The 27,202-nt window shown below is 41.2% G+C and overlaps 1 protein-coding gene across 6 annotated transcripts in view; it reads right to left on the bottom strand.

Moving 5' to 3' along the window:
* BRD3 (bromodomain containing 3) overlaps positions 1 to 27,202 on the bottom strand; it is a 55,385-nt gene continuing 28,183 nt past the window's right edge. For 5 of the 6 annotated variants that reach the window (XM_043982441.1, XM_043982440.1, XM_043982443.1 and 2 more), the window contains 7 exons: positions 24,123 to 24,494; positions 17,475 to 17,603; positions 14,701 to 14,892; positions 11,478 to 11,719; positions 7,626 to 7,918; positions 5,919 to 6,047; positions 1 to 4,552 (listed from right to left, as the gene is read on the bottom strand). In XM_043982441.1, the coding sequence (XP_043838376.1) occupies positions 4,437 to 4,552; positions 5,919 to 6,047; positions 7,626 to 7,918; positions 11,478 to 11,719; positions 14,701 to 14,892; positions 17,475 to 17,603; positions 24,123 to 24,494 (1,473 nt within the window). In that variant the 3' untranslated portion in view covers positions 1 to 4,436. Of the gene's footprint in view, positions 4,553 to 5,918; positions 6,048 to 6,677; positions 7,069 to 7,625; positions 7,919 to 11,477; positions 11,720 to 14,700; positions 14,893 to 17,474; positions 17,604 to 24,122; positions 24,495 to 27,202 lie in introns of those variants that run through there. The other variant, XR_006354738.1, reaches the window with a different exon arrangement.

The following is a 27,202-nucleotide window of genomic DNA, read 5'->3' on the forward strand; positions in this document are numbered from 1 at the left end:
TTTATTATGCATATTTATTACAAGAGTATTTTTTATCCAATGGAAGGAGGTGGGAGAAAAATGCAAGTTAAATGAAACAAAAATTTTTTTTTAAAAAGTCAACATTAAGAAGCAACAATTTTTTTGTCAAATGCAATACTATTCCATACTATGCAACACAAAAGACATTTCTTTCCTTTTGTTAACAATAAAATTCCATTCTGAGGAAATATACTTTGTAAAAAGGTTTAGGTTGGGTCTCTTGTGTCAAAACGAAACATATACTTTAAGAAGAGGGGGAGAAAATATTACATTAATTCCAAATGGAATAGTAGAATCTGGCCTTAAGTAGAAAGATCATAAGAGTATGAACACTAGTAAAGTAACCACTGTGTGCATTCAATTACCTCGACCATCTTGTTAGCATTGAGTGAAATGGGTAAAATGAGCTGCTAGATGTCCTTTTCTTTTGGTGTCTCATTATGGTGGGAAAGGGACTTTGGATGCTCAGCATTTATGCCATTAGAGCCCAAACTCTGACAGGGACAGATCCAAGTCAAAAAACTTTAGGAACCTGGCAAGCAGACTTTCTGCCTCTTGTCCGAGGACCATCCTAGTGAAGTTCAGAGAGGCTAAAGTCCAACAGGTTGACCACAGGATGGTAAATTTTTCAACCATAGTAATTCATGATGACTGAGAAGGCATAGAAGAGTGATGATCTGCTTTGGTGAAGGGGGTACCCACACTAACAGTGTTACAGATCCTTGAAGTATTGAAGTCAGGAGCATGTGAAGCTGAAAAAAACAGAGTATAGAAGAAGCACACAAGAAGACTTTTTTTGTTGCTGTTTATTATGAAAACAAAACAAATGCCCCAGGAGAAGGGTCCATGATTACCAGTAACATCAAAGAGTACTTGCTACCTTTTTTTAATTCAGTTGTGTTGAGGCCAGCATTGCAATAAACAAGCTAAAACTACTTTACATTGACTCATTTTCAGTAACTGACATTTACAGGAATATACTAGAAACGGCACTAAAAAGTTTAAGAAAAGAGTTACGGTAAACTTGCATGCACATCATACAGAAAAGTAACATTTTAAATATAAAAAAGAAAAACTTTCTGGAAGTGTTATGCCAGTATCACAGAATAGCGCTAAAACTGTACGTGTCAAATCCTACATTGTTGGTTTTGTGTCTTTTTTTCTCCAAACAATTGTAAAAGATGTAAATGCTGTAAAAATGTATCTTTACACTTTAAAAGCAAGATAATGCTGCCCAGTGTGAGAAATTTTCTCTAAGTAAATTATGAATTCTATATAAGGCCTGCCCCACAGCCTCTATGGTTTTATTTATATTTTAGAATAGTTTTATGTACTTTTTCAACCCCTTATTAAAAAGCTTTTTTTGTAGTAGCTCCCTGACCCCACCTTGCTTTTAAAAATATTCTTTCCCTCAAAAGTGAAAATTTAAAATTGGTCTACAGTTTTTAGTACTAGAATGATTCTAATTAGATAACTGGTATCTTCGTTACCACAGAGGAAATGGTAAATAACCCACAACCTGATACTGGGTTTGTTGGGAGGTTCCCTCCTCCTCTCCCTACCAAAAAAGAAAAAAAGTGAATGGAAATCAGTTTTGCAGTTTGAAAGAAGGAACACAAAGTTTTAAAACTATAGCACCATGAAATTCCAATTATTTGGGTTGACTATGCCACGAGTCAAATACAAAGCCAACAGATTCTTTCTGGATAAAGGAGTAAATTTCATTAGCTTGGAAGAGATCCCTGCCCTCTTAAAGCAAATTGATAATGAAATGCTTTAACATTTTTTCATCTGCACTAATCTTTAGGATTATATAGATTTCCCCCCTCTCATTTTTTCACATAAGTGAAATATTGTTCATTAGTGACTATCGCCACAAAAAGAGGGCTCCTATGAAACCACTACTCTCAACATCTCTTGGTATTTTTTCTGCAGTATATATTTCACACTAGAATATGTGATTTGTTCTGTATTTAATAGATGTTACGAATTATACCATATTTAAGACTTATTTAGTTGTCTATTCATTCCCTCAAAGTAACAGTTTGTATATATATATATATATATATACGTATATATATACATATACATATACATATATATATATTTTAAATCTTTTTATAAAATATCTTGCAAAATCTGGGCAAAATTGTAAAGTGGTAAACTAAAAATTATTTCTAGAACAAAGATGAATAAAAGTTTTAGTAAACTGGCTCAGTACTCCCTTTTGCATGTTAATTTTAAAAATCATCAGCATCAAAACAAACCAAAAACCCAGTAGTTAGCAACTGATATTCCTTCATCCATTTCCTCATCACAGTATGAAAAATTTAAGGGTAGGTGGTAGAGTCAGAGGAGATTTCTTTAAAAAGTTTTCCCTACTAAATTAGCATATCATATGAAGATTCCACTGAAATGCTGGTGGATATCACTAGAGATCCATGAAAAAATAGTCTAACCACTGAATGTCATATGTCAGTTCCCATCAAATCCTCAATTCATTGATTTTATTACATGAAGCTAAGTGAAAATTAGGCTTTGATACAGTAACTTTTGCGCTAAAGTGAAAACACTGGAGCAGGGAGCCAAAGTAGAGCCTAAAGAGGCATGTGAAAGGGCCCAGAGCTGACCTCCTCCCAACACAGAGGAATCAACTGAATGGGCCTCCATCTCCAGGGTGCAGAACTTTCCTGCCTCCATTGCTAGAAGCTTCTGGGCCATACCATCATGCCAAAGGCCAGGGTAGGACAGGGCAGGGACTACAACTTTTATATAAGCTAGTCCTGACCCTTTCATTCTTGGCCCATTGTCAACACCTGACCCTCATCTAGGCAAATTGGGGCATCCCTGTGCTAAAGGCTGTGTGGCAGCCTGCTGGAAAGACAAAAACAAAACATAACCTTCTGTTAAACTCTGTATATTATTATTATTTTTTACAATAAAAAGTTAAAAATCAAGACTTCGATTTACTATACATTTTTTCTCAGATTACAAAGTTTATATTATATAACTGGGGGGGTTCCCTAAATTGATTTATTTTAAAACTGCCCTAAAGAGACCTGTGGCAAATACCAAAAAAAAAAAAAGAAAAGGAAAGGAAAAAACAAAGGAAAAACAAAACAAAATAACAAAAAAAATTTTTTTAATGTGCTGCAGCTGGAAGTTACCTATACCTGTAAGTCTCTAAACTCTGTACAAAAAGAACCCAAAAAAGAAATAGTAGTAGTTAGGAAGAAGAGGAAGAACAAGAAGAAGAAAAAGATGAAGAAGAATGAGTTACATAAACATGATTGAGCACCAACGCAGGCAACAGGAAACTGTAGCACCTGGAGGTTAAAAGTCCAACATATTTAAATAGGGTCTCAGAGTCTTATCTTCTGTTTAAATCATTTAAAAAGGTCTGCATTTCTGCTGTTATTTTTATGCAGTTTCTTTGTTGTTATTTTTTTAAAAATGACCAATGATGTTAATAAATAAAGTATTTATATATACATGAAATCAGGGAGAATGGTTATGGAGTGCGCTGCAGCAGTGCAGGTTATGCATTAGGCTGGACTGTCATAGAAAATTGCTGAGCCTTACAAAAAAAGTCTCCTTTTTTTCTTTTTTTTTCTTTTTTTTTTTTTCTGTGTTGAGGTAAAAGTTTCAGTGTTTGGAAACCTGCACTCTGCATGACACAGCAGTGGCGTTCCCTCCTAGGAGCTCCCGTAGTCACAAGGATTGAAAAAATTCAATATCCACACCCCGTTCCCCATCCTCCCACCCCCACACCCCCTCAATTCTCAGGTTTGGAGCTGTAGCTCTCTCTCCTTTGCTTAAACCCAGCCCTGGTTCTCACAGAACAGGTACATTGTCATTATCCACCGCATGAGCGTGCTTATGGGTTTAAAAAAAAAAAAGATGATAGCGTTGGATATTTTCATTACACTGTAGACTTGAGGTTAAGAATACTAGTGCTAATAACAAATACGACAACTATTTCCAAAGCTAACATCTTTTGGATACAGTACCGTTTTACAGAAGTTTCCTTAAAAATTCCTTCTGGGGCTGAAGACCAGGTTGGGTGTAAGAAAAGGGATTTTTGCAAGAACTTTTAGACCACATCTTGAAGATTTATCTATGGGTATATATCATTAGTATTCAAAGTTCTTGCTATCTCCAAGCAATCAGCTTCAGACAAGATTAAAAAGACTTTATGCAGGGTTTGCTCCTTTTTTCATAAAGTCTAATACACACACACACAAAAAAAGATCTTTGACCTATTAAAGCAAAAACTGGAAGATATCATTTATAACACTGAATTAAAAAAAGAAAACCTGCACACCGTGGAACAAAAGTAGTATATTAACCATAGAAGGGAACACTGCAGAGTTATTGTGTGCCATGTCCAGTTTTTCTTTTTAAAAGTCCAGAGTTTATTCTGAGTCACTGCTGTCAGAGCTGGATCCGCTTGAACTGCTGCTTCCAGATTCTGAGGAGCTGCTGCTGCTAAGACGGGACGGACCTCCAGAGGGGGCAGAACCAGATTTTTCTGATGGGAACATGCAATGGGTTAGACTTCATTCATTTGTTTGTTCGTTTGTTTGTTCATTCGTTCAGCCATCCATTCATTCTTTACTCAAGTGCTTTTTGAATCCAGGGCACCATTATTATATTTCAGGCTTCTCAAATTTACTGACCTCATGGTTAATAAGAATTATTAAAAACACACATACAATAATAAGAATTATTTTTTAAAAGACACACAGGGGGCAGCTAGGTGGCGCAGTGGATAGAGCACCAACCCTGGAATCAGGAGGACCTGAGTTCAAATAAGACCTCAGACACTTGACACTAGATGTATGACCTTGGGCAAGTCACTTAACCCTGATTGCCTCACCCCCCCCAAAAAAAAAAGGACATACAAAAACTTGTACACAGGATGCAAGATGGGAGAGCTGGTAGGGCATAGTGGACAACAAACAATATTCTGGCAATCAAGCTTTTTTGGAGAAAAAAGATGCATGGAACTTAAAAAAAAAAACTACACAAGAATAGAATTGGTAGGAATGGTTAACTTGTCAGGCTTTTTCTATGAGATGGTACAAAGCTATTCTCCATAATGTGAAGGATATAAAAACCTGAATTGTGGGAGCGTTTAATTTAGTGAGTCTAATCACTAAAAAAATAAAGTAAAATAAATGATCACCAAAAGTTGAAAAAAAGAAAATGAAGTTGAGGAGCTCATCTACTTAGCTCAACGAATGAAGGTAGGAAGAGTGTGGGAACAAGTCACACCCCCCCTTTAGGAGTGAGATAAAAAGAACCACTGCCTGGCACTGAGGAGTTCTCCACAGGGAGCTGGAGTCTCCTCTGGGGATTTAAAAAGAGCATTTTTTCTGGTGTCTTTATGAGACAAGTCTTATTAGTCTCTTACAGATCCCACTGTTCAGGGCTTCTTAAACTTTTTCCACTCTTGACCACCTTTTTCACCTGAGAAATTTTTACATGACCCCAGGTACACAGGTATATAAATAGGTATACATAACCTTTCGCTGCTGCCCCCCTCACATTCAGTTAATTGACCCCATGTGGGGGTCATGACCCACAGTTTAAGAAGTTTTGCATAACTGAAGAAAATGTAGTCTCCCTGGTAATCAGGAGTGGGGATCTGATATAACTAAATTTATAAGAAATCTGGGCTTGTAAAGCCCTCATCCCTTGGCAATTCATTGCCAACCCCCTTTTCTGCTCTGCCTCATCACCAGTTTCAATTCTGAAGGGTAATAGTGAGGAGAGCGGTTGAGCAGGGACATCTGATGGTCCAATGATCGCTCCCTCCACCCTGCCCTCACCCAAAAGATCCCTCTCTGGTATAGAGGAAGTTCTCCAATGAAGAAAAGAAAATGCTCCAATACCTTTTTTAGCAGGTTTCTTGTTGTTATTTAGCTGCCCACTCACATCCTGTAGTCTCTTTTCTAACTCTTTCTTCTTTTCCTGAGCTAACTCTTCTTTAGATTTTGCTGCTTGCTTTTTCCCAGTTGCAGCTGTGAAGGAATATACAATGTCTGAGACTGTACACTGGAAGGGGCGATGCAGTACTCTGTAGTAGGAGCCTGGCAAGGACAGTATTCATTTTACGGGACCCAGAGCCCTGCAACTCCCCTGTTGAGCACTGCTGTTACCGCATAGTTATTATGGGGCTCTCTGGATAACTGGGTAACCAAAGAGTCCTCAAACTGACTCCCAAGAATAGTCTGGGCTTTGGGACAATCTCACTTTCCTCTGTAGCTTTCCTTCTAACATTGGAGTTCAGAGTCTTAAATAATAAAAATGTCCATTGAATTAACCACATAGTTAAAAGGTAACTTACCACACAGTTAAATGGTCAATCGTTGTATTGTGGTTTCAGAATTGTGATTCAGTTTTCCTGCCCTGGTAAAAATAAGCTCTCCCTCTAACATGTTCCAAGACTTCCATTAGCCCCCAAGCCTTAAGTATGTCATATGCTTTGTGAATTTGGTTTGTGAAGACATACAGCTATGCCTACACACGAGAGCACAGCCTGCTGCTTTTTCTCCCCACCTCTGAAATGGAACTATAAACCCAGGATGATCTCTATGGGTTCACCTTTTGTCTTAGCAGACAGACACAGTATGGGTTGAATATGTACTCACACTCCCCGGGACCACTAAGGCTCCATCAGTCCTTGTGATCCAGACCGTTCATTCACTGATCATCAGCCAAGATCAAGAAGCAATGACTCCCATGAGAGGAAGGGAAAAAGGGAGCAGGGGAGAAGAACGACATGGAGCAGCATGGGGGACCTTCCTTTGAAACATCTGGTTGGGGCCCCAGTCAAAAGCAGGATTCTTGAACTAGACGGAAAACTGGTCTGGCCTCCACGAGGAAGTAGTTATGAAATATTCAATACAACAAAAAGCCAAAACCCAGATTGTGCCACTGCTTCTGCAAGTCCAGCATGGTCAACAGTCATGGAGCTGGGAAGGGAGGTAGAGTGTAAGGATTCTTCAAGGTGCCCAGATGTAGGCAGACAAACTTTAAGTCCTAAATGAGGGAAAAGGGAGGGAATCTTCACCTGCTAAGCTCATAGAGGAGCTACCCACCTAAACAGCAGCCCTGCTTCTTGCCACATTGTCAAGAAAGGTCTGAGCTCCAGCACCCAAAAGTATGGCAAGGCTCCTAATTTTTATTCAAAAGCACTGGCTCACCAGCTGGCTAGCAGCAGAGTAGCCTGGTAGAGGCTGAAACTCCTCTCAGCTAAACAGGTTCTTGTGGACGGTTAGGGGAATCAGTATGAATAAGAAACACTTGAATAACATTCTATATCAACCCCAATGGCTAGCCAGGAATGGTTCCTGCCAGCACTCTGGGGCTGCTGGGGGGTATAAACAAGAAGGCAAAGAGAAAGAACAAAGTGAAGGAGATGGGATTTCTTATCAGGGCTAGGATAGGTTGTGGGAGGAATAGGGCACACAACCACTTGCTCATTTTCTCTTGAAACAAAACAGAGTTAAGATTTGTCACCCCAGGGCCATGGGGGAGGGGGGGAGGTGGGCTGATGGGTAAGAGAGAGGGAAATTAGTAGGGATTCAGTCACTTACAAAATGGTTTTCTTTGTTTTTTCTGTAAACATGACTTGACATATCTCTCCAGTTCTCGCAAAGTGGTGGGTTTCAGAGTTTCAAAATCAATTTCTATCTCATCAGGATTGGAGTCCCTGAGGGAAGGCTCCCGGGACTGAATGATATGGACCACTCGGCCCAGTTTCTCCCCGGGCAGCCGGTTGATGTCTAGGCTGAGCTGCCGCTTTTCATCATAGGTCATTGGCAAACCCTCTTCCTCCTCATCTGAGTCGTAAGAAGCAGATGCCTGCTTTCCACCTTTCTTAGGTTGCCTGGAGGGTAGAAAGAATACAATATGTATCTCATAGACTTGCACAGCTAGAATCCAATGCTCCTAGAGTTCCTTGTTTTATCATGTTATCCTTGAGTTAGTCAGGGATCAGCAGCATCTACCATGATGCGACGTACCTCACAACACCTTCCAGCCACTTACAAGCCCAGGTACTAGTTCTACCCCCACACAAAATATCTAAGAATAGATAAACCTCTGGCTGGGACTAAGCCTGGTCTGAGTTAGCAAGCTCACCTTCACAGTGTTTGGATTGCTGGTTTCTTTGAAATAAAGACCTTTCTAGTCTTTCCATCCCCTGCTTTTAACTAGATGTGCCTTAATCTTTGCCTCATGATTATTCTGGTCTGCCCATCCCAAGATCCTGATGCGCTACACCCATGTATACCCTCCAATAACGGTTGACAGTTTGGGGCAATGGGAAGCATGATCTTTGGAATCAAAATTCTTGAGTTAGAATCTTTGCTGTGCTATTAAGAACACAATATAAGTTATACATGGGTAGTCATGCAAAACATTTCACATTAGTCAGGTTGTAAAAGAAAACAGACAAAAACTTAAGGAAAAGGAACTAAAAAAATTATGCTTCAATCTGAATTCAGACACCATCAGTTCTTTTTCTGGAGATGGACTGCATTTTTCCTAAGTCCTTCAGAGATGTCTTGGATCATAGCTGAAAATAGCTAAGTCATTCATAGCTGATCATCTTACAATATTGTCGTTACTTTGTATATAGTACATTTCACTTTGTATCAGCTCATGTCAGTTTTTTTCTGATAGCATCCTGCTCATCATTTCTTATAGGCTGTGCTATTTTTTTTTTTTACCCATGTAGCTTTAGTCAAGTTATTTTCCCTTCATCTCTACCTCCTGGCCTCCTTCAAATCCCAGCTAAAATACTAACATCTAGAAGTTTTCCCCAATACTCCTTCATGCTAGTGCCTTCTCTCTGTTGACCATCTTCAATTTATCTTGTCTATATCTTGTTTGTACATAGAGGTTTGCATGTTGTCTCCCCTATTAGATTGTAAACAACTGGTGTGTTGCTGTTATTGTTTGTTTGGTTTTGGTTTTTTGGGGGGTAATGAGGGTTAAGTGACTTATCCAGGGTCACACAGCTAATAAGTGTCAAGTGTCTAGGGCCGGATTTGAACTCAGGCCCTCCTGAATCCAGGGCTGGTGCTTTATCCACTGTGCCACCTAGCTGCCCTGCTGTTATTGTTTTTGCCCTTCTTTGTGTCCCCCATGTTTAGGCTACTGCATTGTACAGAGTAGGCACTTGGACTGAATGATTTTCCCTTGCTTGAGTTTTAGTTCACCAACTTAGGGAGTAAGACTAGACCTCAAAGGTCTCTTCTAGCCCTAAATACTATTATTCAGTTTGCCTCTCTTGGTCTTGGTCCTAGAATACATCTGGTTGCTGCCCAAGTGCAGTGGTCTCTTAGCAAATGCTTATCTCTTAGAATAGTCCCCAAAAGATGAAACTATGAACTATGTGATAGAAAAATGTGCATAACAGAATTATACTAAGATGTCACAGGAGGCATTGAAACTTCTGCTTATCCCAAAGGGAATAAGAGTCTGGCTTAAATGCAGCTTGCTCATCATTAAGAATCAAGCTGGGGGGGGGGGGGAGCAGCTAGGTGGTGAAGTGGATAGAGCACCAGTTCTGGAGTCAGGAGTACCTGAGTTCAAATCTGGCCTCAGACACTTAACACTTACTAGCTGTGTGACCCTGGGCAAGTCACTTAACCCCAATTGCCTCAAAAAAAAAAACCACAAAAAAAGAATCAACCTCATCTGTAGTATAAGTTAGAAGGTCTCAGTGCCATGGGTAAATGATATCCTGGCCTGATGAGAAATTGCAAAGTGGAAGAACCTCTCGGCCTTTACCCGCACTGCCATTCTTCTGGGTCCTCTTCCAGCCCACCTTGCTGAAATGTTGACTCTGCCTGCTCTGAAAGTATGTGTCAGTGGATGGAGGGGAACAAACAAGCAGGTCAAAGGATTTAAGCTGACAGAGCTTTCAGGAGAGTGTCAATGCCACTCCCTTCATTTTATAGAAGAGGCTCAGAGAAGAGAGGGCAAGTGAGTAGGGAGTGCCCAAATAAGGAGCAGTCCTGTGATTCTGAAATCATATACTCTTTCTGCTAAACCCCACTGCCTACAAGCTCCTGTACTAAGTGGCAGAGTCCTCTGTATGGCTTCAGGGAGATCCTTGGCACTGTAGGAAGTAGGAAACAAGGAACCTGAGAATTTGGGTTGGAGGAACCACTGAAACCAATAGGGTCATTCATTACCCTCTACAGCAGATGGCCAGCAAGAGAACGAGTTTCCCTACATGGGGATACGGGGACCCCCCCCCACACACACACACTCTCTCTCTCTCTCCGTATGTATGTAGTATATGTACATACACACAAAACACACACATACTATATATACATATATATTATATATACATAAACACTCTATATGTATGTAGTATGTGCATGTATATCATATATGTATATATACATACACATAAAACACATACACACTGTATATACACATATACACTCTGTATGTATGTAGTACATGATGTGTATATACATACACACAACATATACACATCACACACACACACACACACACACACACACACACCCCTCTTCCTCCCTAACTTTTCTCTTCTTCCAAACATCCCCTTGTCTCTGTCAAGGCCACACCATCCTCCTGATCACCTAGATTCAAAACCTTGGAACCATCTTTGACTCTGCTCTCTCCCCCTCACTCCCCATAACTGATCTGTTGCCAAGTCCTGTTGATTCCTCCTCCACAAACTCACATCCATTCGCTTTTCTCCACCCACATGGCAATCACTCTAGTTCAGAGACTCATCTCAACTAAACCTGCTAATCCATCTATTTTCCCAGTCTCTCCCTATACCTCTCCACCCTTCACAGAGTTTCCAAATCAATCTCTGAAGGCATACATCTGACCTTGTCATATTCCTGTTGGAAAATCTTATTCTTCCTTTACACACCATGTTAAAATTAACCTGTATTAAGCTGGTAGTCAAAACCAAACTGCAGCCTCCTCCCGAGCCCCTAAATCTTGCCTAGAATGTACTCCCTCCTCTTTGCCAGTGCCTCTCAGAATCCTCTGCTTCTTTCAAGGTTCAACTCAGGTGCCAAATCATATGGGAAGGCTTTCCTGACTCCCTCTAGTTGGTGGTGGCATTCTCTCCCCACTCAAATGATCTCATATTTACTTTTCTGTTTAAAAATTAGATCTCACTTTCTTCATTAGGAGATAAACTGGAGAATAACAGCTGTTTTGTCAGTCTATCCCCAGTTCTCAAAATGATTCTTTGTACACAGTAGGCACTTAATAACTGCTTAGTCGGCTGAACTGGACTCCTCAAGAAAATTGTCTATGTACAAAGAGTCACAAGGAAGTCCAGCCACTTCTTCAAGCTCCAAAGACTGAGCCCCTCAAGATTGCCTGGGCAGAGAGAAATGCCACTGGCCCAGACTCCAGCCCCACATTTGAGAGCATACCTGCTTGCTGTTGTCGTACTGTTGGCCTTTTTAGCTGGTGCTTTCTTCTGCTGGGTTTGTTTGGTCGGCTGAGCCACCTTGGCTTTTTTCTCCTCCTCGGCCTTCACCTTGTGCTTCTCTTTTTCCTTCTCTTTCTCTTTGTCCTTCTTTTTCTTCTCTTTCTCTTTTTTCTCTTTTTTTTTCTTTGGTTTATTCACGGGTGCCTGTGACAGAGCAGCTAGCTGCTCGTGCACTGCCTTCAGCTGAAAGACAACACCCAGGAGAAGTGAGAGCAGGCAGGAGAAGGCACTTATAGGAGAACCACTAACAAAGTTCTATGGGAAAGAGGAAGTCAAATGGAACCTCACTTTGTCATTTTTGAGAATTCCCAGGCTAGAAACCACTTTCAGAGGCCCCTTCATCCAGAATGAAGTAGTGGGAAGAGTGTAAGACTTGGGGGCCAGGAGGCCTAGGACGCCCTCCTTGTTATTTGTGTCACCTATAGAATAAATAGTTCTACCTGTAGGAACTGCAGTGTCCTCATCTATAAAAAGAGGATGATAAGGCTGGATCATTGTGAGGAAAATGTTTTGTAAACCTTCAAAGTACCAAATCAATGAGTTTCTTGAATTACTATGGTTGTTCACCTGCCTTAGGCAGATATGTATTTACACCATCCTAGACAGATAAGACTGCAGAGGAAGCAGGTTCAAGTGCCGGTTTTAGTAACCTAGCCATTTAAGGCCCTTCCCATCATGAAGGTCTGCCTCAGGCATAACCTATATCCCTTCTGGTCATAACTGAAAGCCATGATCCCTCTACAACTTGCTTCCCTTCCCTCCCCCCCCCACCCCCCAGGACAATGAGGTTAAGTGACTTGCCCAGGGTCACACAGCTAGTAAGTGTCAAATGTCTGATACAACCTGCTTTAAATGTGTGTTCATTTTTCAGTTGTCTCTGACTCTTCCTGACTCCCTATTTGGAGTCTTCCAAGCAAAAATACTGGAATAGCTTGCCATTTCTTTCTCCAGTTCATTTTACAGATGAAGAAACTGAGACAAGGTTAAATGACTTGCCCAGGGTCACACAGTTAGGAAGTGCCCGAGGCCAGATTTGAACTCGGAAAAATGAGTCTTTCTGCCTCCAGGCCTGGCCTGCCCCTTGCTTTAAATACTCCATGAAATGGGAGACAAGCCAGTCCAATAATTGTTCAGGATAATCAAATGAATAGCTCCCATTTACAGAGCCCTGAATATTTACAAGAGCACAGTAAGGAAAGTTACCCTGCAAAGGCCAACTTGCCAGGTTATAAGGAAAGAACTGCAAATCATCCATCACTGGTCAAAAATGTAAGTGAATAAATATAACCAGGGCCTTGAGTCAGCTTCCCGTGGCCCTTCTAAATGTGGTTTGTAGGAGGGTGGGCATGCACGCCTCTGTGGCTGCAGATTAAGCACTCTTTAGGCCCACCCCCTAGGGTGACCCATGGAATGACTGCTACTGATAAGAATTACTAGGGTTTCCCCACCTCTCAAACATATTTCAAAGATGTAACTTGTGGTTATTGATTCACACCCTGCCAGTGGAGAAACCACAGTGGGCTTCTTAGCACAGCCTAGAGAACAGCCCCTGGTCAACAATGAGAAACTTTCTAGGCTGGACTAATGGTGGAAAATATATTAGTTTCATTGAATCAATTTGTGGGGGTGGGGGAACAACACAAGGTATCCTCTCATGCCCAAAATATTCCCCCTCTTCACTTTCATCTATTGGAATCTCTAAATTCTACCTCCTACACAAGGCCTTTCCTAATCCCTCCAAGCCATTAGCACCCTGTCTCCCCTCCCCACAAACCACTCTTCATTTATTTATCTCTGCATTACATCCCCTCAGTAGACTTTAAGTTCTGTGAGGGTAAAGACCCTTTCATTTATGTCTTTGCATATCCAGTATCTAGCAGAAGCGCCTTGCATATAGTTGGTGCTTAATAAATACTTATTTAATTGAATCAAATTGGCAAATGGCTGAGGACTAACCACTGGCAGCACTGGAAGTGGCTGGTTATTCTGCATGGTTCTTTTTAACTAATAATTTCTTAACTAATACTGTTAAACTATCAGAGGAAAAAACTGCTGGCAAAAGATGAATGCCAATGAATTATTAAGTATTTAGGAATTTTTTTGTCAACTGTTTTATAAAAAAAACCCAACATATATTATTGTTTAGTCGTTTCAGTTGTGTCCAACTTCTTCTGACCCCCCATTTGGGTTTTTCTTGGCAGAGATACTAGAATGATTTGCTGTTTCCTTCTCCAGCTCATTTGATATATGAGGAAATTAGGGCAAACAGGGTTAAGTGACTTGCCCAGGGTCACACAGGAAGTGTCTGAGACCAGATTTAAACTCAGGAATTTGAGTCTTCCTGACTCCAGACTAGTACCCTACCCACTATCTCACCTAGTGCCAAACAACTGATATTACATGGTACTTCAACTTTTGTGAAACATTTTGCATACATTGTCACATAGAAGCTTCATAATAATCCTGTCACATAGGTACTATGGGCATTATTATTCTCTTTTCACAGAAGAAGAAAGTAAGGCTCAGAGAGATTAAGTAATTGACTTATAGTAACATAGCTAGTAAGTGTTAAGGGTGGAATTTGAACCCAGGTCTTCCTGATTCCAATTCCATTCTATTTAATACACCACACTTTCAGCTAGGTAAGATACACAGACTACGTATCTCTAAGTAATCTCTAGAAATATTTCCTCTCCAGATATTTCCTTGAGGGACACAAAGATTGGGATGCAGTGAGTGGCAGTGGACTCCAAGATTTGCACGTTGTCTTGTACCCTTCCCACGAAGCAGTAAGTCCATCTAAGATTGTGCATTATTCAGTAAACTCTGTAATCAGATCCTCTTAGTGTGCTGCTTTTCTGTTTTCCTAGAAAAGGTTCCATACCTAATATGGAAGATGTCCAGACATTCTACAAGAAATCAATCCAAAAGAATTTATTAAATGTGTGCCAGGCCTGGTACTAGGGACAGGAAACCCCAAAATGAAAGCATCCCTTCTCTCAAAGGACTTATAGGCTATCAAGATGCCAAATAAGTATACTATGGCTTAAAAAAAAAACAAACCAAAAAACACCCTTATTTCCAATTGTAGGTTGAACTCCTCCTGTCCTGAACTCACAGGCATGGCCCTCATTGAGCTTGGTAAGAAGTGCCCGGCGTCCCACCTGCTCCTGGAGTTCTGCCAGTCTGGTTGCTCGCTCTTCTTCGGAGTCCGAGCTGTCCGAGTCAGACGAACTCTCCTCACTGCTATGGCTGCTCTCCGTGCTTTTACTGACCACAGGTGCAGCTGGGGGTGCTGGAGGGGGGGCCTCCACGGGTTCATCAGGCATTTTTGCAAACCTCATCTCAAACACGTCCTGCAGGATTAGCAAAAGGATTGTTGGAGTTGGTGTTCTCCTCACTCCTGTTTCTCTGAACCATCTCTCCAGCACATTGAACAACTCAACCTGATGACAGCCTCCTCCCTGTGGTTAGCTAGATAATTTATCTTGATCTCTCTCAAAATCAACAAATGTCCTCTGTTATCAGAACCAAGGGCCCTCCAGTTCAGGATCCTGTCTCTGAGATGGAAACCAAAGGATAGTTATAAGAAGGCCAAGAGTTGCCTTAAATGATGTCACCTCAAGGGTTATTGGGTGCTAATCCCATTTATTCATGACTACAACGAATACTTAGGACCCATTATGAGCAGGGCTCTGTGCAATCAGATATGCTCCCCAGCCTCAGTGAGCTTAAAAACCATCTGCCCTTAATAACCTGCTATAAAAACTGGTCATCCATTAAAGCAACTGAAGCCTTCTCCAACTAATAAACATTTTCCTTTCCTGCCGGGCAATGAAGGTTAAATGACTTGCCCAAGGTCACACAGCTAGTCGGTGTCAAGTGTCAAGTGTCTGAAGCCAGATTTGAACTCAGATCCTCCTGTATCCAGGGCCAGTGCTCTATCCATTGCGCCACCTAGCTGCCCCCTAATAAACATTCTCTCTATCTGGGTAATGAGCTATACAGTTTCTCATCCTCTTGATGTATCAGAGGACACACTTCTGCCTGTTGTACAGCTCTGTCCTTTTGGTTTGAATGGGATTCCACAATACAGGGCTTGGTGAACAAGTGTATGTTCAGCCCTTCTCCATGTCCTTCATGGTTTCAGATAGTTTAATCATATTCTAATTTCAGCTTTCCTCCTTCCGGGTCGAAGAAGTGTTTTTTAGCTTATGCCTTTAGGACATTACTGAGATCCCTGGGGGCCATTTGAGAAGAAAATGATGATGAGAGAAAATTCAATGAGAAGGCTATTACGATGAGAAAACCTTATCTGCAATATAAACATCTATCACTACCAGCCCTCATTCTCTAAGTTGGGTCCTGGCTTTAGGACTTCTGCAGATACCCATTCATTTCTAAATTAAAAAAAAAAAAAACCATTCCTTAAATCATGTCGAAGACATTTCCTTTGTTAAAATATTGGAATCTTTTTTCTATCATTAAATTTTTGTAACTAGCCATTGTAACAATTAATTATATTCATTAGTAATTATAATTGATTTGCTTCTTTGGGCCTATTGCTAATCAGCATTTTTCATAGAAAAACTTGACCTGATTATCTCAACTACCTTTCCAAGTTACAAAAATGTTATTTTGTCTCCATTAGTCATACAACCAAATTACTCTCTCCCTTCAGGATCAATCAAGTGACCCATAACTATTGGCTGAAAGCCTTCCATGCACCCAGAAGATCAGTCCCTTCCTGCCCCTACTTGGTATATAATGGTGATAAATTACGAAAGATGTGTTTTCTTTCCTTAAAGCCATTAATGAAGTGCTTAGGACAGAAAATCCACCAATGGGAGAGTACAGTTATGGAAAAAGGGTAGTGTTGGCTCTGTTTTTCTGGGAAGTGCCAGATCTTAAGTAACAGTGTTATCTGTGCTGTGCTGCCAATTTTCCCACCTAATTAAGTAGATAAGAGGTTGGTATTTAATGTAAGAAAGCTATTGGCCAAATTTAGGGATCACACTGTCCCTTGCCTAACAATGTCTTTTAATTTCCTCTGTCCATAAAGAGAGGGTGCCCTGGAATATAACACCTCAATTCCCAAAGGTCTGGTTGATTCTTGCCAATGTCTCAGTTGGTTTCCCTTTGGGGCTTAGCAGCAGGTCCTAAGGAGCGGATATTCTGGTACTGCATAGACTACTTAATATAAGAGGGCAAGGAAGGAAAAACTGAGAATGTTTTTCTCCACTTGCATCCCCCCCCAAATTAAAATTCCTTTAAAACTAACCAAGGTATTCTTTAATAAGGTGTCACTTAAAATACTGGTGCTGCCCTTTTGGTCTTGAATGCTATTTTCTTGGCAATGATGAAATTTTCCATAAATGAAAGTAACAATACATTTATACAGCACTTTAAAATTTACAAAAGCACCTGACTTGGTGAGATGGGGAGGGCGAGCACCATTCCTCTTTTATAGATAAGCAAAATGAGAGTCAGAAAGGATTAATGATCTTCCAAGAGCCAGAGATTTAACCCTGTAGTGAGCAAAGGCTCTCCTCCACATCATACAGAGTCTATTTCTTGACAACTAGATTGTAAGCTTCCTGACGTCACCAGCCCTACCTTAAATAGCAATTGTTAAGTATCTCCCTTAACATCAGGTGCAGGGAAGAACTAGGTTGTTTAAGATACCTACTGACATATTTAACAACTAAATCTCGTGGCATTTTTCTTTAGCCTTTCCTGAGCTTTACCATCTCTGTAGCACCACAGTTTTGCTTAGCCTACTGCCCACACAAAGGTAGATTAAATGTCTCTCAAAGTTTAGATCTATGGTTGCATCATACATGTATTTTTCCTCAGCATAGAGGGTTGAAGGGCGGGGAGAGGGGTGCTTTTATATATTCTTCAAGGATGAAACAAATGTCTTTATTGATGGCTTTACCTGAAGTTTCCTGGCCATGGCCACCACCTCATGGTCTGGAGGATTGTACTTGTAGCAATTCGAGAACATTAACCGTATGTCGGCTGCAAAGCCTTGTGCATCCTGGTACTCTCGGCTGTCCATTTTCTTCTGCAAACACACAATCAAAATGGGGTAAACGTGTGCAACTAATTGACTGTGTCTTGACTTTATAATCACTCTTCTGGGGTGCTCTAAGATTGCAATATTATATGTGTATACATATTGCTGTATAGCTATAGCTACATACCTGTATCCAAGTATAATGTATCCAAATTAACATACATAGAAATAGTTACGTATTTATCGGTTCATATTTGTCACATTCCAGTGCCATAAGGAAGGACTAAATATTATCTTCAGTTTGAAATGGAGAAACCAAGGCTCAGAGAGGTTAAAGATCTGGTTCAAAGTCAATAAAATAAAACAGTTATTAAAGGCTAGAACCAGGACTAGATCCCACATCTCCTAACTCCCAATGTAAACCAGTGATCAATCCATTAAATGACTTCCCAAAGAAGTAAAAGGAGAATTTTATTTTAAACCTCAACTTCTGGTTCCCAGACAATATATTTCAGTATTTCAAAAGGAAGACTGGTAGGCTTTCTCTCTAGATTATCTCAAAATAAACAAAGATGTAATTCCAAGTAAATCAGCTAGAAATGAATTCCTTTGCTAAGATTATAGACTTACGAATATGAAACATGCCAGAGATGCTGCCCTGACATGGTCTACTGTGATCCTGAGGGAGAACTCAGAAAGGCATTTTTCTCTATATTTTCACAGCATAATTTATATATCACAAGCTCATTTTTTTCAATTGACATTGTGATAAATTTGCTTTAGCTTGAATTAGCAAACAAATTAAGAAATAGATCTTCTTTGAATCAACTAGTTTTGCAGAATTACAAACTTACAGGATTAAAAGTCAGGCACTAATTCATTTTACAGAATTGGAATGCTCAGACTTAAGAAAATTTCATTATATCATCTGTTAGATGGCAGAACCTATTGCCCAAGTAGGGTGCTGTAACACAGCTCTATTAGACATTGTAAATATACTCCCCCCCCCCCCAAAAGGAGAAAATCGGAGTCCTGGGAAATTAAGAACAAGGTTGGGAATTCCAGATTTAGGAAAAATTCCTGACTCTGAAGGTGGGATAAAAGGAACAGCCAAGGCCAAGTATTTCAAAGAGCTGCAGAAGCACTCCTAGCATGCTACCAGTGTGGCCTATATGGGAATCCCTTCCTTATCCAAAGTGTTCAGCTCTCTAACTTGTGATTTTGCCTGCAGCAATAAACCTCTGGTTGTTATGAAGTCAGCAGGCAAAGAAGATTTGTTTTTTGGAAATCCATCTTACTCAACTTTTAGGGACTCTATCCAGGCAGTGAGGGACATTGATAGGAGCAGACACAGAATCCAAATGACACTGATTTCTATAGGCTTCATAAAAACTGAACTTTCTGAATGGCTAAAGACTGAACCTGTGAATACAGTCATCTGCTCTTGATTTGCTGTACTGTTAGAGGTATGGCAGTTAGTGTAGATCATTAACCACCACCCCCCAAAAAAAACCAAACCCCACATGCTTATTTTGTTAGAATGATCATTCTTTAGCAAAAATAACTACATTTGGTTTAAATGACTATTAAAGTGAGTCTGCACTCTTTGAATGCCCATTGATGGGGGGAAATTTAGCAGTATGTGGATAAACTGGCCTGAGATTAAAAACATGCTACCAATAATCCACAAAGCAGATTGAATACAAATAATCTGGAGTAGACTACAGGGCAAAAGTTCACGCTCAACAAAATTTGTAGAGGGGCAGCTAGGTGGCACAGTGGATAAAGCACCAGCCCTGGATTCAGGAGGACCTGAGTTCAAATCCAGCCTCAGACACTTGACACTTACTAGCTGTGTGACCCTGGGCAAGTCACTTAACCCTCATTGCCCCACTCAAAAAACCCCCAAAACTTGCAGAAAGCTAGACAGACTTACACAGAACATGATTGCTATCTTTAAATGACTCAAGTGTTGCCTTGTGGGAAAGAGATTAGGTTTATTTTTTGTGGCTTCTAAGGGCAGAACTAGGACCTGCTAGAAGTTACGGGCAGGCCTACTTTGGATCAATATAAAGGAGAACTTCCTAACAGTGACAGAGCTGTCCAACAATGGAATAGGCTGCGTTGGGAGCCTTCATGCTCCCAGTCATTAGAAGTATTTAAGAAGAAGCTGGATGATCACTTGTCATGGACACTAGAGTAGACTCCTGGGTTAGGTAGAGAATTTGCTAAAGGATCTCTAAGATCCCTTCCAAATCTAGGATTATATGATTTAAAAGGCAAATGAAGCAGATATAATTGGATTATGGGTTGAGTTGAACATTTACATATTGCTCTAATATGGGCAAAAATTCTGGACTTGTGCCATAGTCTGGTTATGAAAAATGTACCTATGATTTCAGGTGCCACTTGAAAATATGCCCCCTCAGAGTTGATGCTTGCAAAAGTCTCAGAAGAGTACTTTCTTACATAGCTTTCATGGCCTTCACATGCCAGACAAAAAGTCCTTTAGAGCTTAAACTCAAATCTAGACAACAGCCACATATTGAGTTTTTCCTCCTTAGCTTATAAATTTATGCTTTGAAACTGAGATTATCCCAAATGTTTTTTTAAAATCATCAAATCACAAAACAAAGAAAAGATTTTCTCCTTTGGGCCTTTGAGGTTTTGAGGTCATAGTTAATAAATGTGGCTTAGGCATCATTTCATTTGGTTTCAGTGGTTGGGGGAGGAGGGAAAAAGGACAGCAGAGAATATGTACCAGTCCGTTATCTTACATGATACCTAAGGATCTAAAGTTCAGAAAAAACAATTAAAATGGAAAAAGTGAATTTACTTTCCAATATTTTCTTATCCTTGCTTCCCTAGACTAAGTTACAATAAATGACATTTTGCTTTGGCCTAAACTTAATACCCATTTATTACCCCGTTGATACTCTAAAGTCAGTGTAATAACAAATGCCCAGGAAAATTCATACACCAAAAGGGTGTAAAGGAGGGGTGTGTGCGTGTGTGTGTGTGTGTGTGTGTGTGTGTGTGTGTGTGTGTGAGAGAGAGAGAGAGAGAGAGAGAGAGAGAGAGAGAAATCAACCACTTCATGAAGCTAATTTGGTGATTTTTCTAGTATCCAACTGTGATTGTCCACCTGGGCTCTTAAGAATGGCCCCGAGAAAGGTAACTATGACACTTCTAACAGCATCTCAAAATGTTCATGGCATCCTTGGAATTCAAAGGTTCTTGTTACAACCTGACCATTCTCCACATTTTTGTGGCTTAGGAACAAACACCTTAAACATTAAATACATGTGTTGAGTGATGGAGAATTATCAGGATTAGCTGACATGTCAGTCTTTTGGGCCCAAATAATGCAAAATGGAATTGTAAAGTTAAACCACCTCAACTCCTCCAAAGCACTTCAGCTCTGACCTCAAGTACCAGAGAAATGAAAGGAGTATCTACATACATACATGCATACATGTCCAAAGGCAATAGGTTTCCAGGGCAAGGCAGGACAGATGCTAACCCATCTAGAAACATCTCTTTCTATACCAAGCTTTAAGTCAACAGAATTGGGACTGGGAGATCATAAGATCATAGTTTTTCAGCTGAAAAGGACCTGAAAAGCCATCCAGTCCAATGTCCCTCATTTTGCAGAAAGTGACTCACCTAATGTCATTTAATAGCTAGTAAGTGGTAGATCTGGGATTCCCACCTAGGACTTCTGAGTCCAAGGCCAGAACCCTTTCGCTACCCTCACAGTTACAGGCAAGCAAAGGCCTATCTGTGAGTTGATTTTATCCCAATCAGAGTTGATAGTGTTGAACATACCTAATCATTTGATCCACCAAACTCATTCCATACATCACTTTCCTGTAGATAGCCTTACCTTTTAAAAGCATGTGTGGCTCAGGCTTGCAAAAGCTACAAAAAAATCTTTTAGGCCAGTGTGAGAACCCATAACGTTCTGCCAGGTTAACTCAAGATTTAGAGGGTAACTACCCTACAACAGAGTGGTTTGGTTGTAACTGTTTTTAAAGGATTGGTAGCAAAGACAAGAGTGGGAAGCAATACAAGCTGTCTTTTGTAGCAACAAGAGCAGAAGCCCCCAAGAACACTTGACATGGTGAATGAGCACCTGTCTCGCAGGCTACTTCAGGCATCTATCATGTCTGCACTTATGTTTTAGAGGAAACTATTTCTACCCACTTGCTATCCAAAACCACAGAAGCTGCACAGTGCCTGGCACACATGCTTGGTACTTAATAAATGCTTGCTGACTGACTGAGCCATTCCATGCTTCTAACAAACCCCAAAGACCTGCTCTTCCTTAAGGCTGCCTGATAGCTACATAGTTTGTCTTTTCTGATGGCCTCCAAACTGTAACATGAGTTGAAAACTAACTCAGTGGGAGTTTGGGGTTCTAGTCCTCACTCTACCATTAACCAGTGATATGAAGTGGGATCAGTCACTTCCCTAACTTGGACCTTGGTCTTATCATTTGTCAAATAAAGGGGTTAGACTATATTAACTCTCTAAATCCCTCTGATTCAGTGATCATTTCATTCACCCTTTCCACATCCCCGTGACGGAAAGAGAAGATAGGAAATGTTCTCATCTTAAAGATGGAAAAAATCAAGGCCTAGAAAGTTAAATAGCTTACACAAAGTCAGTAGCAGAGTAGAGATTTGGGAATGTTCAAATTGTAATATGAACTGAAACCTGCATTGACCATCCTCAATGAGAAGGGTGGAAGAAACCTGGGGCTTCATCTTTACAAAAGTAAAACCAATACCTGAAGCAATGAATAAGCATCACATAATTGCACCATATTTTGGAGCCAAGACCAACCTTAAAAGAGAGCCTAAACAGCCATTATATAGCAGTTCAGTATAACGTGGAATCGGATATGCCACAGGTAAAGCCATTCCCCTATCACAGTAAAACCCCACTCAAAAGCAGTTGTTTATTCCATCCCCCACCCCCCACAATGGCACATTAAACCATTAAATATGGTTCTTCTCTATTGGGAGAAGCCATGGTCAGAACTTAAAGAAGTAAGGAACTGAGAGGCAATATCAGGAAGACAAAACACTGTTCATGCTGTAGTTACTATCAAATAAGTCTGGCCCACAAAGGCTTATGATTAAAGATTTAGGCCCCCATGGTCAGCAAAAGGAAGATGACAACACCCCCCCCCCCCGCCACCCCCCTGTAAAGGGCAGAGCTCAGGCAGCCACTCCAGAGCTGTTCACAAAAGGTCCTATGAAATGGGCCATCCAGTGCCCCAATTGCCAATGGCATTCTTCAGAACGTTAGCAACAAAAACAGAGTTGGCTTTAGGTTGGAGCTTAGAAAGATATCTGTTGGAATGCTGCAGGAGACAAAAATTCTCAATGAGAAACTTGTGTGTTGTTCTAGCCAAAGCTCCAGAGGAAGAAAAAAAAAATCAAGATCTATGTCAACAAGCAAGGTCACAGATGGCTCAAACTCCATGAAGAACAACCAAGAGGAAAGCAATAAATTCAAAATCTAAGTGTGAACCAAGAGGCCTTGGCCTCTGTTTTTATCTAGTTTTTTCTTTACTCTTACTTGTCTATTTCAAAAAATATATACATTCCTATTCTCTGCTTAACTCCTAAAGAATTCATAGCCCCTACCCTAATTTCAGGGGAAAACAAAACAAGACAAATAAAAAACACAAAAGGTCTCTCAGTTCACCTGGCAAAAATGGAAGGTGGATTCCACCAGGACCCTGCCCCACCTCCATTCCCTGCCCCAGCCTGATCACCACTGGTTTGTTCTGGACACCAATAGTGACCAGAAAGGCAGGTCTGTGAGGCTACAAACAGGAGCTCTGTGAAGTTAAACACAATAGGTGTACCTAGAACAAAGAAACTCTCAATTCCTTACCCTTTCTGACAAGGACCCCACCCAGAAGCCCGGAGACAGCTGGCTCTCTGACAAGAAGAGGTAAGTCACTAAATTAGGCAGAAGGTGGCAACTATATGTGGTTAATACATGCTGCTAACAACAATTCACATTAACTTAGCACCTGTGGGCTCAGGATGTCAAAGGACTTTTTGTTCTCAATTATCCCATGTTACAAGGGGGAGGGGGGAGGGGACTGAGGCATAGTGTTGAATGTCACACAGCCAACCAGTGACACTAGTGCCCTGCATCCTTGAGCCCTCAGTCTTATATTATAATTCTTAGGCCATATTCTTTCCTGCCGGCATGAAGTATGACAACAGCCGACGGTCAGAGCAAGAAGCTGTCAAAGCAGCTAATTCAGCTGAGGTCTCAGGAAGGAAATGGGCTTCAATAGTTTCAAAGAAAGGGGTTGGAGGGGAACAAGATCACCAACCAACTTCCCGGTATGGTTTAGGTGCAAGGGGAATGGACTGTCGGTGGTCCCTTCCAGCCCCAGGAGGCCTAAAGCAATCCTTTCTGCAGAGATCTCTGGGAGGTTCAAGATCCCCTTTCCTAAAACTGACCCACCCCATGGAGCTGCCTAAAAGGTCAGAGAAAGCTCCAATGGGCTAGACACACGTTAGACGTGGCACATACTTTAACAGTACTGAGATCCATGGGGTGTTTGATAATATCGTGATAATCATGAAGTTCCAAAGCCTCTGCATCCACAGGCTTGTAAAATGGCCAGGCGTAGGCAGCGTGTTTCTTAGAAAGCATCTCTTTGAGGATGCTGTCACAGTACTTGAGGTGTTCGGAGAGTTTGCCCTTCTTCCCCGCATGCTGGGGAACCTCCCCATCTTCCAGATCTTTCTTTGGTGGTTTAATGGGTCGGCCTCCACTCTCTCGTCGGGCGACCACCTTGGCCTGTTTAGGGTCTGACAGCGGGGTGGGCGACTCACTCCGGCTGGCGGTGATTGCTGAGGTTGTCGGCGTGGTCGTGTCTGCTTTTCTCTTCACTCCCTTTTTCTGAAACAAATCAGAGGGAAAGGACTTATGAATGACAGCAACAACGAATATTACCAGTATGACAATGGCTACAGCATCCCAGCTGGGTTCATGACATCAAAAGGCTTTTTGTTCTGTTATCCCCATGTTATAAGGAGGAAACTGAGACACAGTGTCCAGCACCAGGGTTCCCCAATGCTATCAAACCCCATTTCCTTCCTGAGACTTCGGATGAGTTGGCTGCTTCAACAGCTTCTTGCTCATGCCAGCAGAAAAGAATCTGACTTAAGAACTATAATACAGGGGCAGCTAGGTGGTGCAGTGGATAAAGCACTGGCCCTGAATTCAGGAGGACCCGAGTTCAAATCCAACCTTAGACATTTGAGACTTTCTAGCTATGTGACCCTAGGCAAGTCACTTAACCCTCATTGCCCCTGCCAAAGACAAAACAAAACAAAAAACTATAATACAATGCCGAGGGCCTAAGGATAAAGGGTGCTAGTGTCACTGGTTGGTTATCTAAGTCAAATCCCTTATTTTACAGATGTGGAAATTTAAACATACTCTCCTCCTCCCAATGCTGATGGTGCCAAGGAGATCCCTGGTTACAAGTCAGACATGCCTACCTAAACCATTTGGATGAGCAGGCAAAGTCACCTGCCAACAAAGCTTCCTGTGAGATCTGTCCTCCCATATATTGTCAGACCCCAAACTGGCCAATGTGGTTGCCTGATGAGAGAGCAGAGGCTGACCCATTAAATCACTAGCATGAGGGGAAGAAGAGCAAATTATCCAAGCACATCAAGTATTGTGACAGCATCCTTCAAGAGATGCCTTCTAAGAAGATGGGCCTTTCCATCTGTCTTACATCTGTATCCTCTTACATGTTTTGTCTTTACAAAAGTAAAACCAATACCTGAAGCAATGAATAAGCATCACATAATTGCACCATATTTTGGAGCCAAGACCAACCTTAAAAGAGAGCCTAAACAGCCATTATATAGCAGTTCAGTATAATGCTTGATAAATGCTTTTTCATTCCTTAAGAAATTTACCTGGGGGCAGCTAGGTGGCGCAGTGGATAAAGCACCGACCCTGGATTCAGGAGTACCTGAGTTCAAATCCGGCCTTAGACACTTGACACTTACTAGCTGTGTGACCCTGGGCAAGTCACTTAACCCCCATCGCCCAGCAAAAAAAAAAATTTACCTAAGGTCCCATAGGTGCTAAAGGCAGAGCTGGGACTGGAAGGTGGGTCCCCGGACTCCAAATTCAGCATTCTTTCCACTGTACCACTTTTTTTTTTTTTTAGTGAGATCAGCAGAAATGATCTCTTGCTGGGTAAAAAGTAATGACTATATTAAGTTTCCAATGAGTGATACAGACACTTTCAAAGGCAGCCATCACCAAGCATTGCCCTAACTGGAGAAAGCTTCAGGGCAGAGGCAGGATTTGAACTGAGGGTTCAATAGATGGGGAGGACTGAGGAAAATGGGGCAATGGTCCGGGTGAGGGTAGAGGGCGTGTGTGTGTGTGTGTGTGTGTGTGTGTGTGTGTGTATGTGTATGCATGATGAGTACATGATGATGACCAGACTGGGCCATTTGGAGTGAAGGGATTAAGGCAAGGGTCACAATTTGGGAGGGACTACATTATGGGAAGCCTTGAAAAACAACGGCAATGAACAATGAAAACAGCTGTCATGTCTCAGGCTGAGAACTCAAACCGGAGCCATTCTACGGTGTTTCTCCAAGGACGCCCTGTGGATCAGCCGGGGTCTTCTAGAGTCCTTGAGATGCTTCTAAACTGTTCTCCTGTACTATGCAGGTTTATCATGTAACCACATTATAAAGTACCTTAATCATTTCCTTGTGACCTCCCTCACAGGTTTCTCAAACCAAACTGAAAAAGTTACAAATTCTTTTGCAGTGAAAAGCATAAATGGGTGAAACTGGGGGCCTGTGAGATCTGTCATTCTGCCAAAGTAGTCAATAGCCTCCAAATGTCTGCAGACTACAGCTAGGAGATAAATGACTAAAAAGCAGTATTTAAGATTTCAAGCACTCTGAACACTGAACTGAAGTCAGCTGACTTCTAGCTGACAGTGGCCAGGGGAAAGCAGATAACTAAGCTTACAAAATCTCCAACATTTGTTCTACATGTAGTAAACAGGTGAATTTTAGTATGTTAAAGGTGATTGTGCTCTCCTTCTACAGGACAAAGCATGAACACTTTAGACAACTAGCTCCTTTGCTGCTTAAATGGGTTTGTATTTACTTTTGAATTCTGAGTGTCAGTGGGCTGCACAGAAATGAGCACCATGTATGTATCCCAGTGCTTCTTCACCAATTCTCCAGTTAACTGGCAAGTTCTAGAGTAAGCATCTCTCTACTACATTCAGTAAACTTCCAAAGGCCAAGGATTTCCTTCTGCTTCTCCACAACCCCCGTACCATTTGGCACCGTGCCAGCCCATTCATTTTGGCCTGAAGCAGATAGTTTCATTAAGCTGTAAGCCAGGCACAACTAGGTGTTAATAAATGTTGAATTGAGATCCATCATCACTATGAGCAATTGTAAGAATACTGATGAGGAGGAGAGTATTTGTTTACCCCTCTAGAATGCCTTACGGTTTACAAGGTATCATCCTGACATAACAACCCGATAAGGGAGACAGTGTATGTATGTATGCATCATTATTATTCTTAGCAAAATGGCGCAGCAGAAAGA

Source organism: Dromiciops gliroides, chromosome 2, assembly GCF_019393635.1.
Source record: "Dromiciops gliroides isolate mDroGli1 chromosome 2, mDroGli1.pri, whole genome shotgun sequence".
Classification (NCBI taxonomy): domain Eukaryota; kingdom Metazoa; phylum Chordata; class Mammalia; order Microbiotheria; family Microbiotheriidae; genus Dromiciops; species Dromiciops gliroides.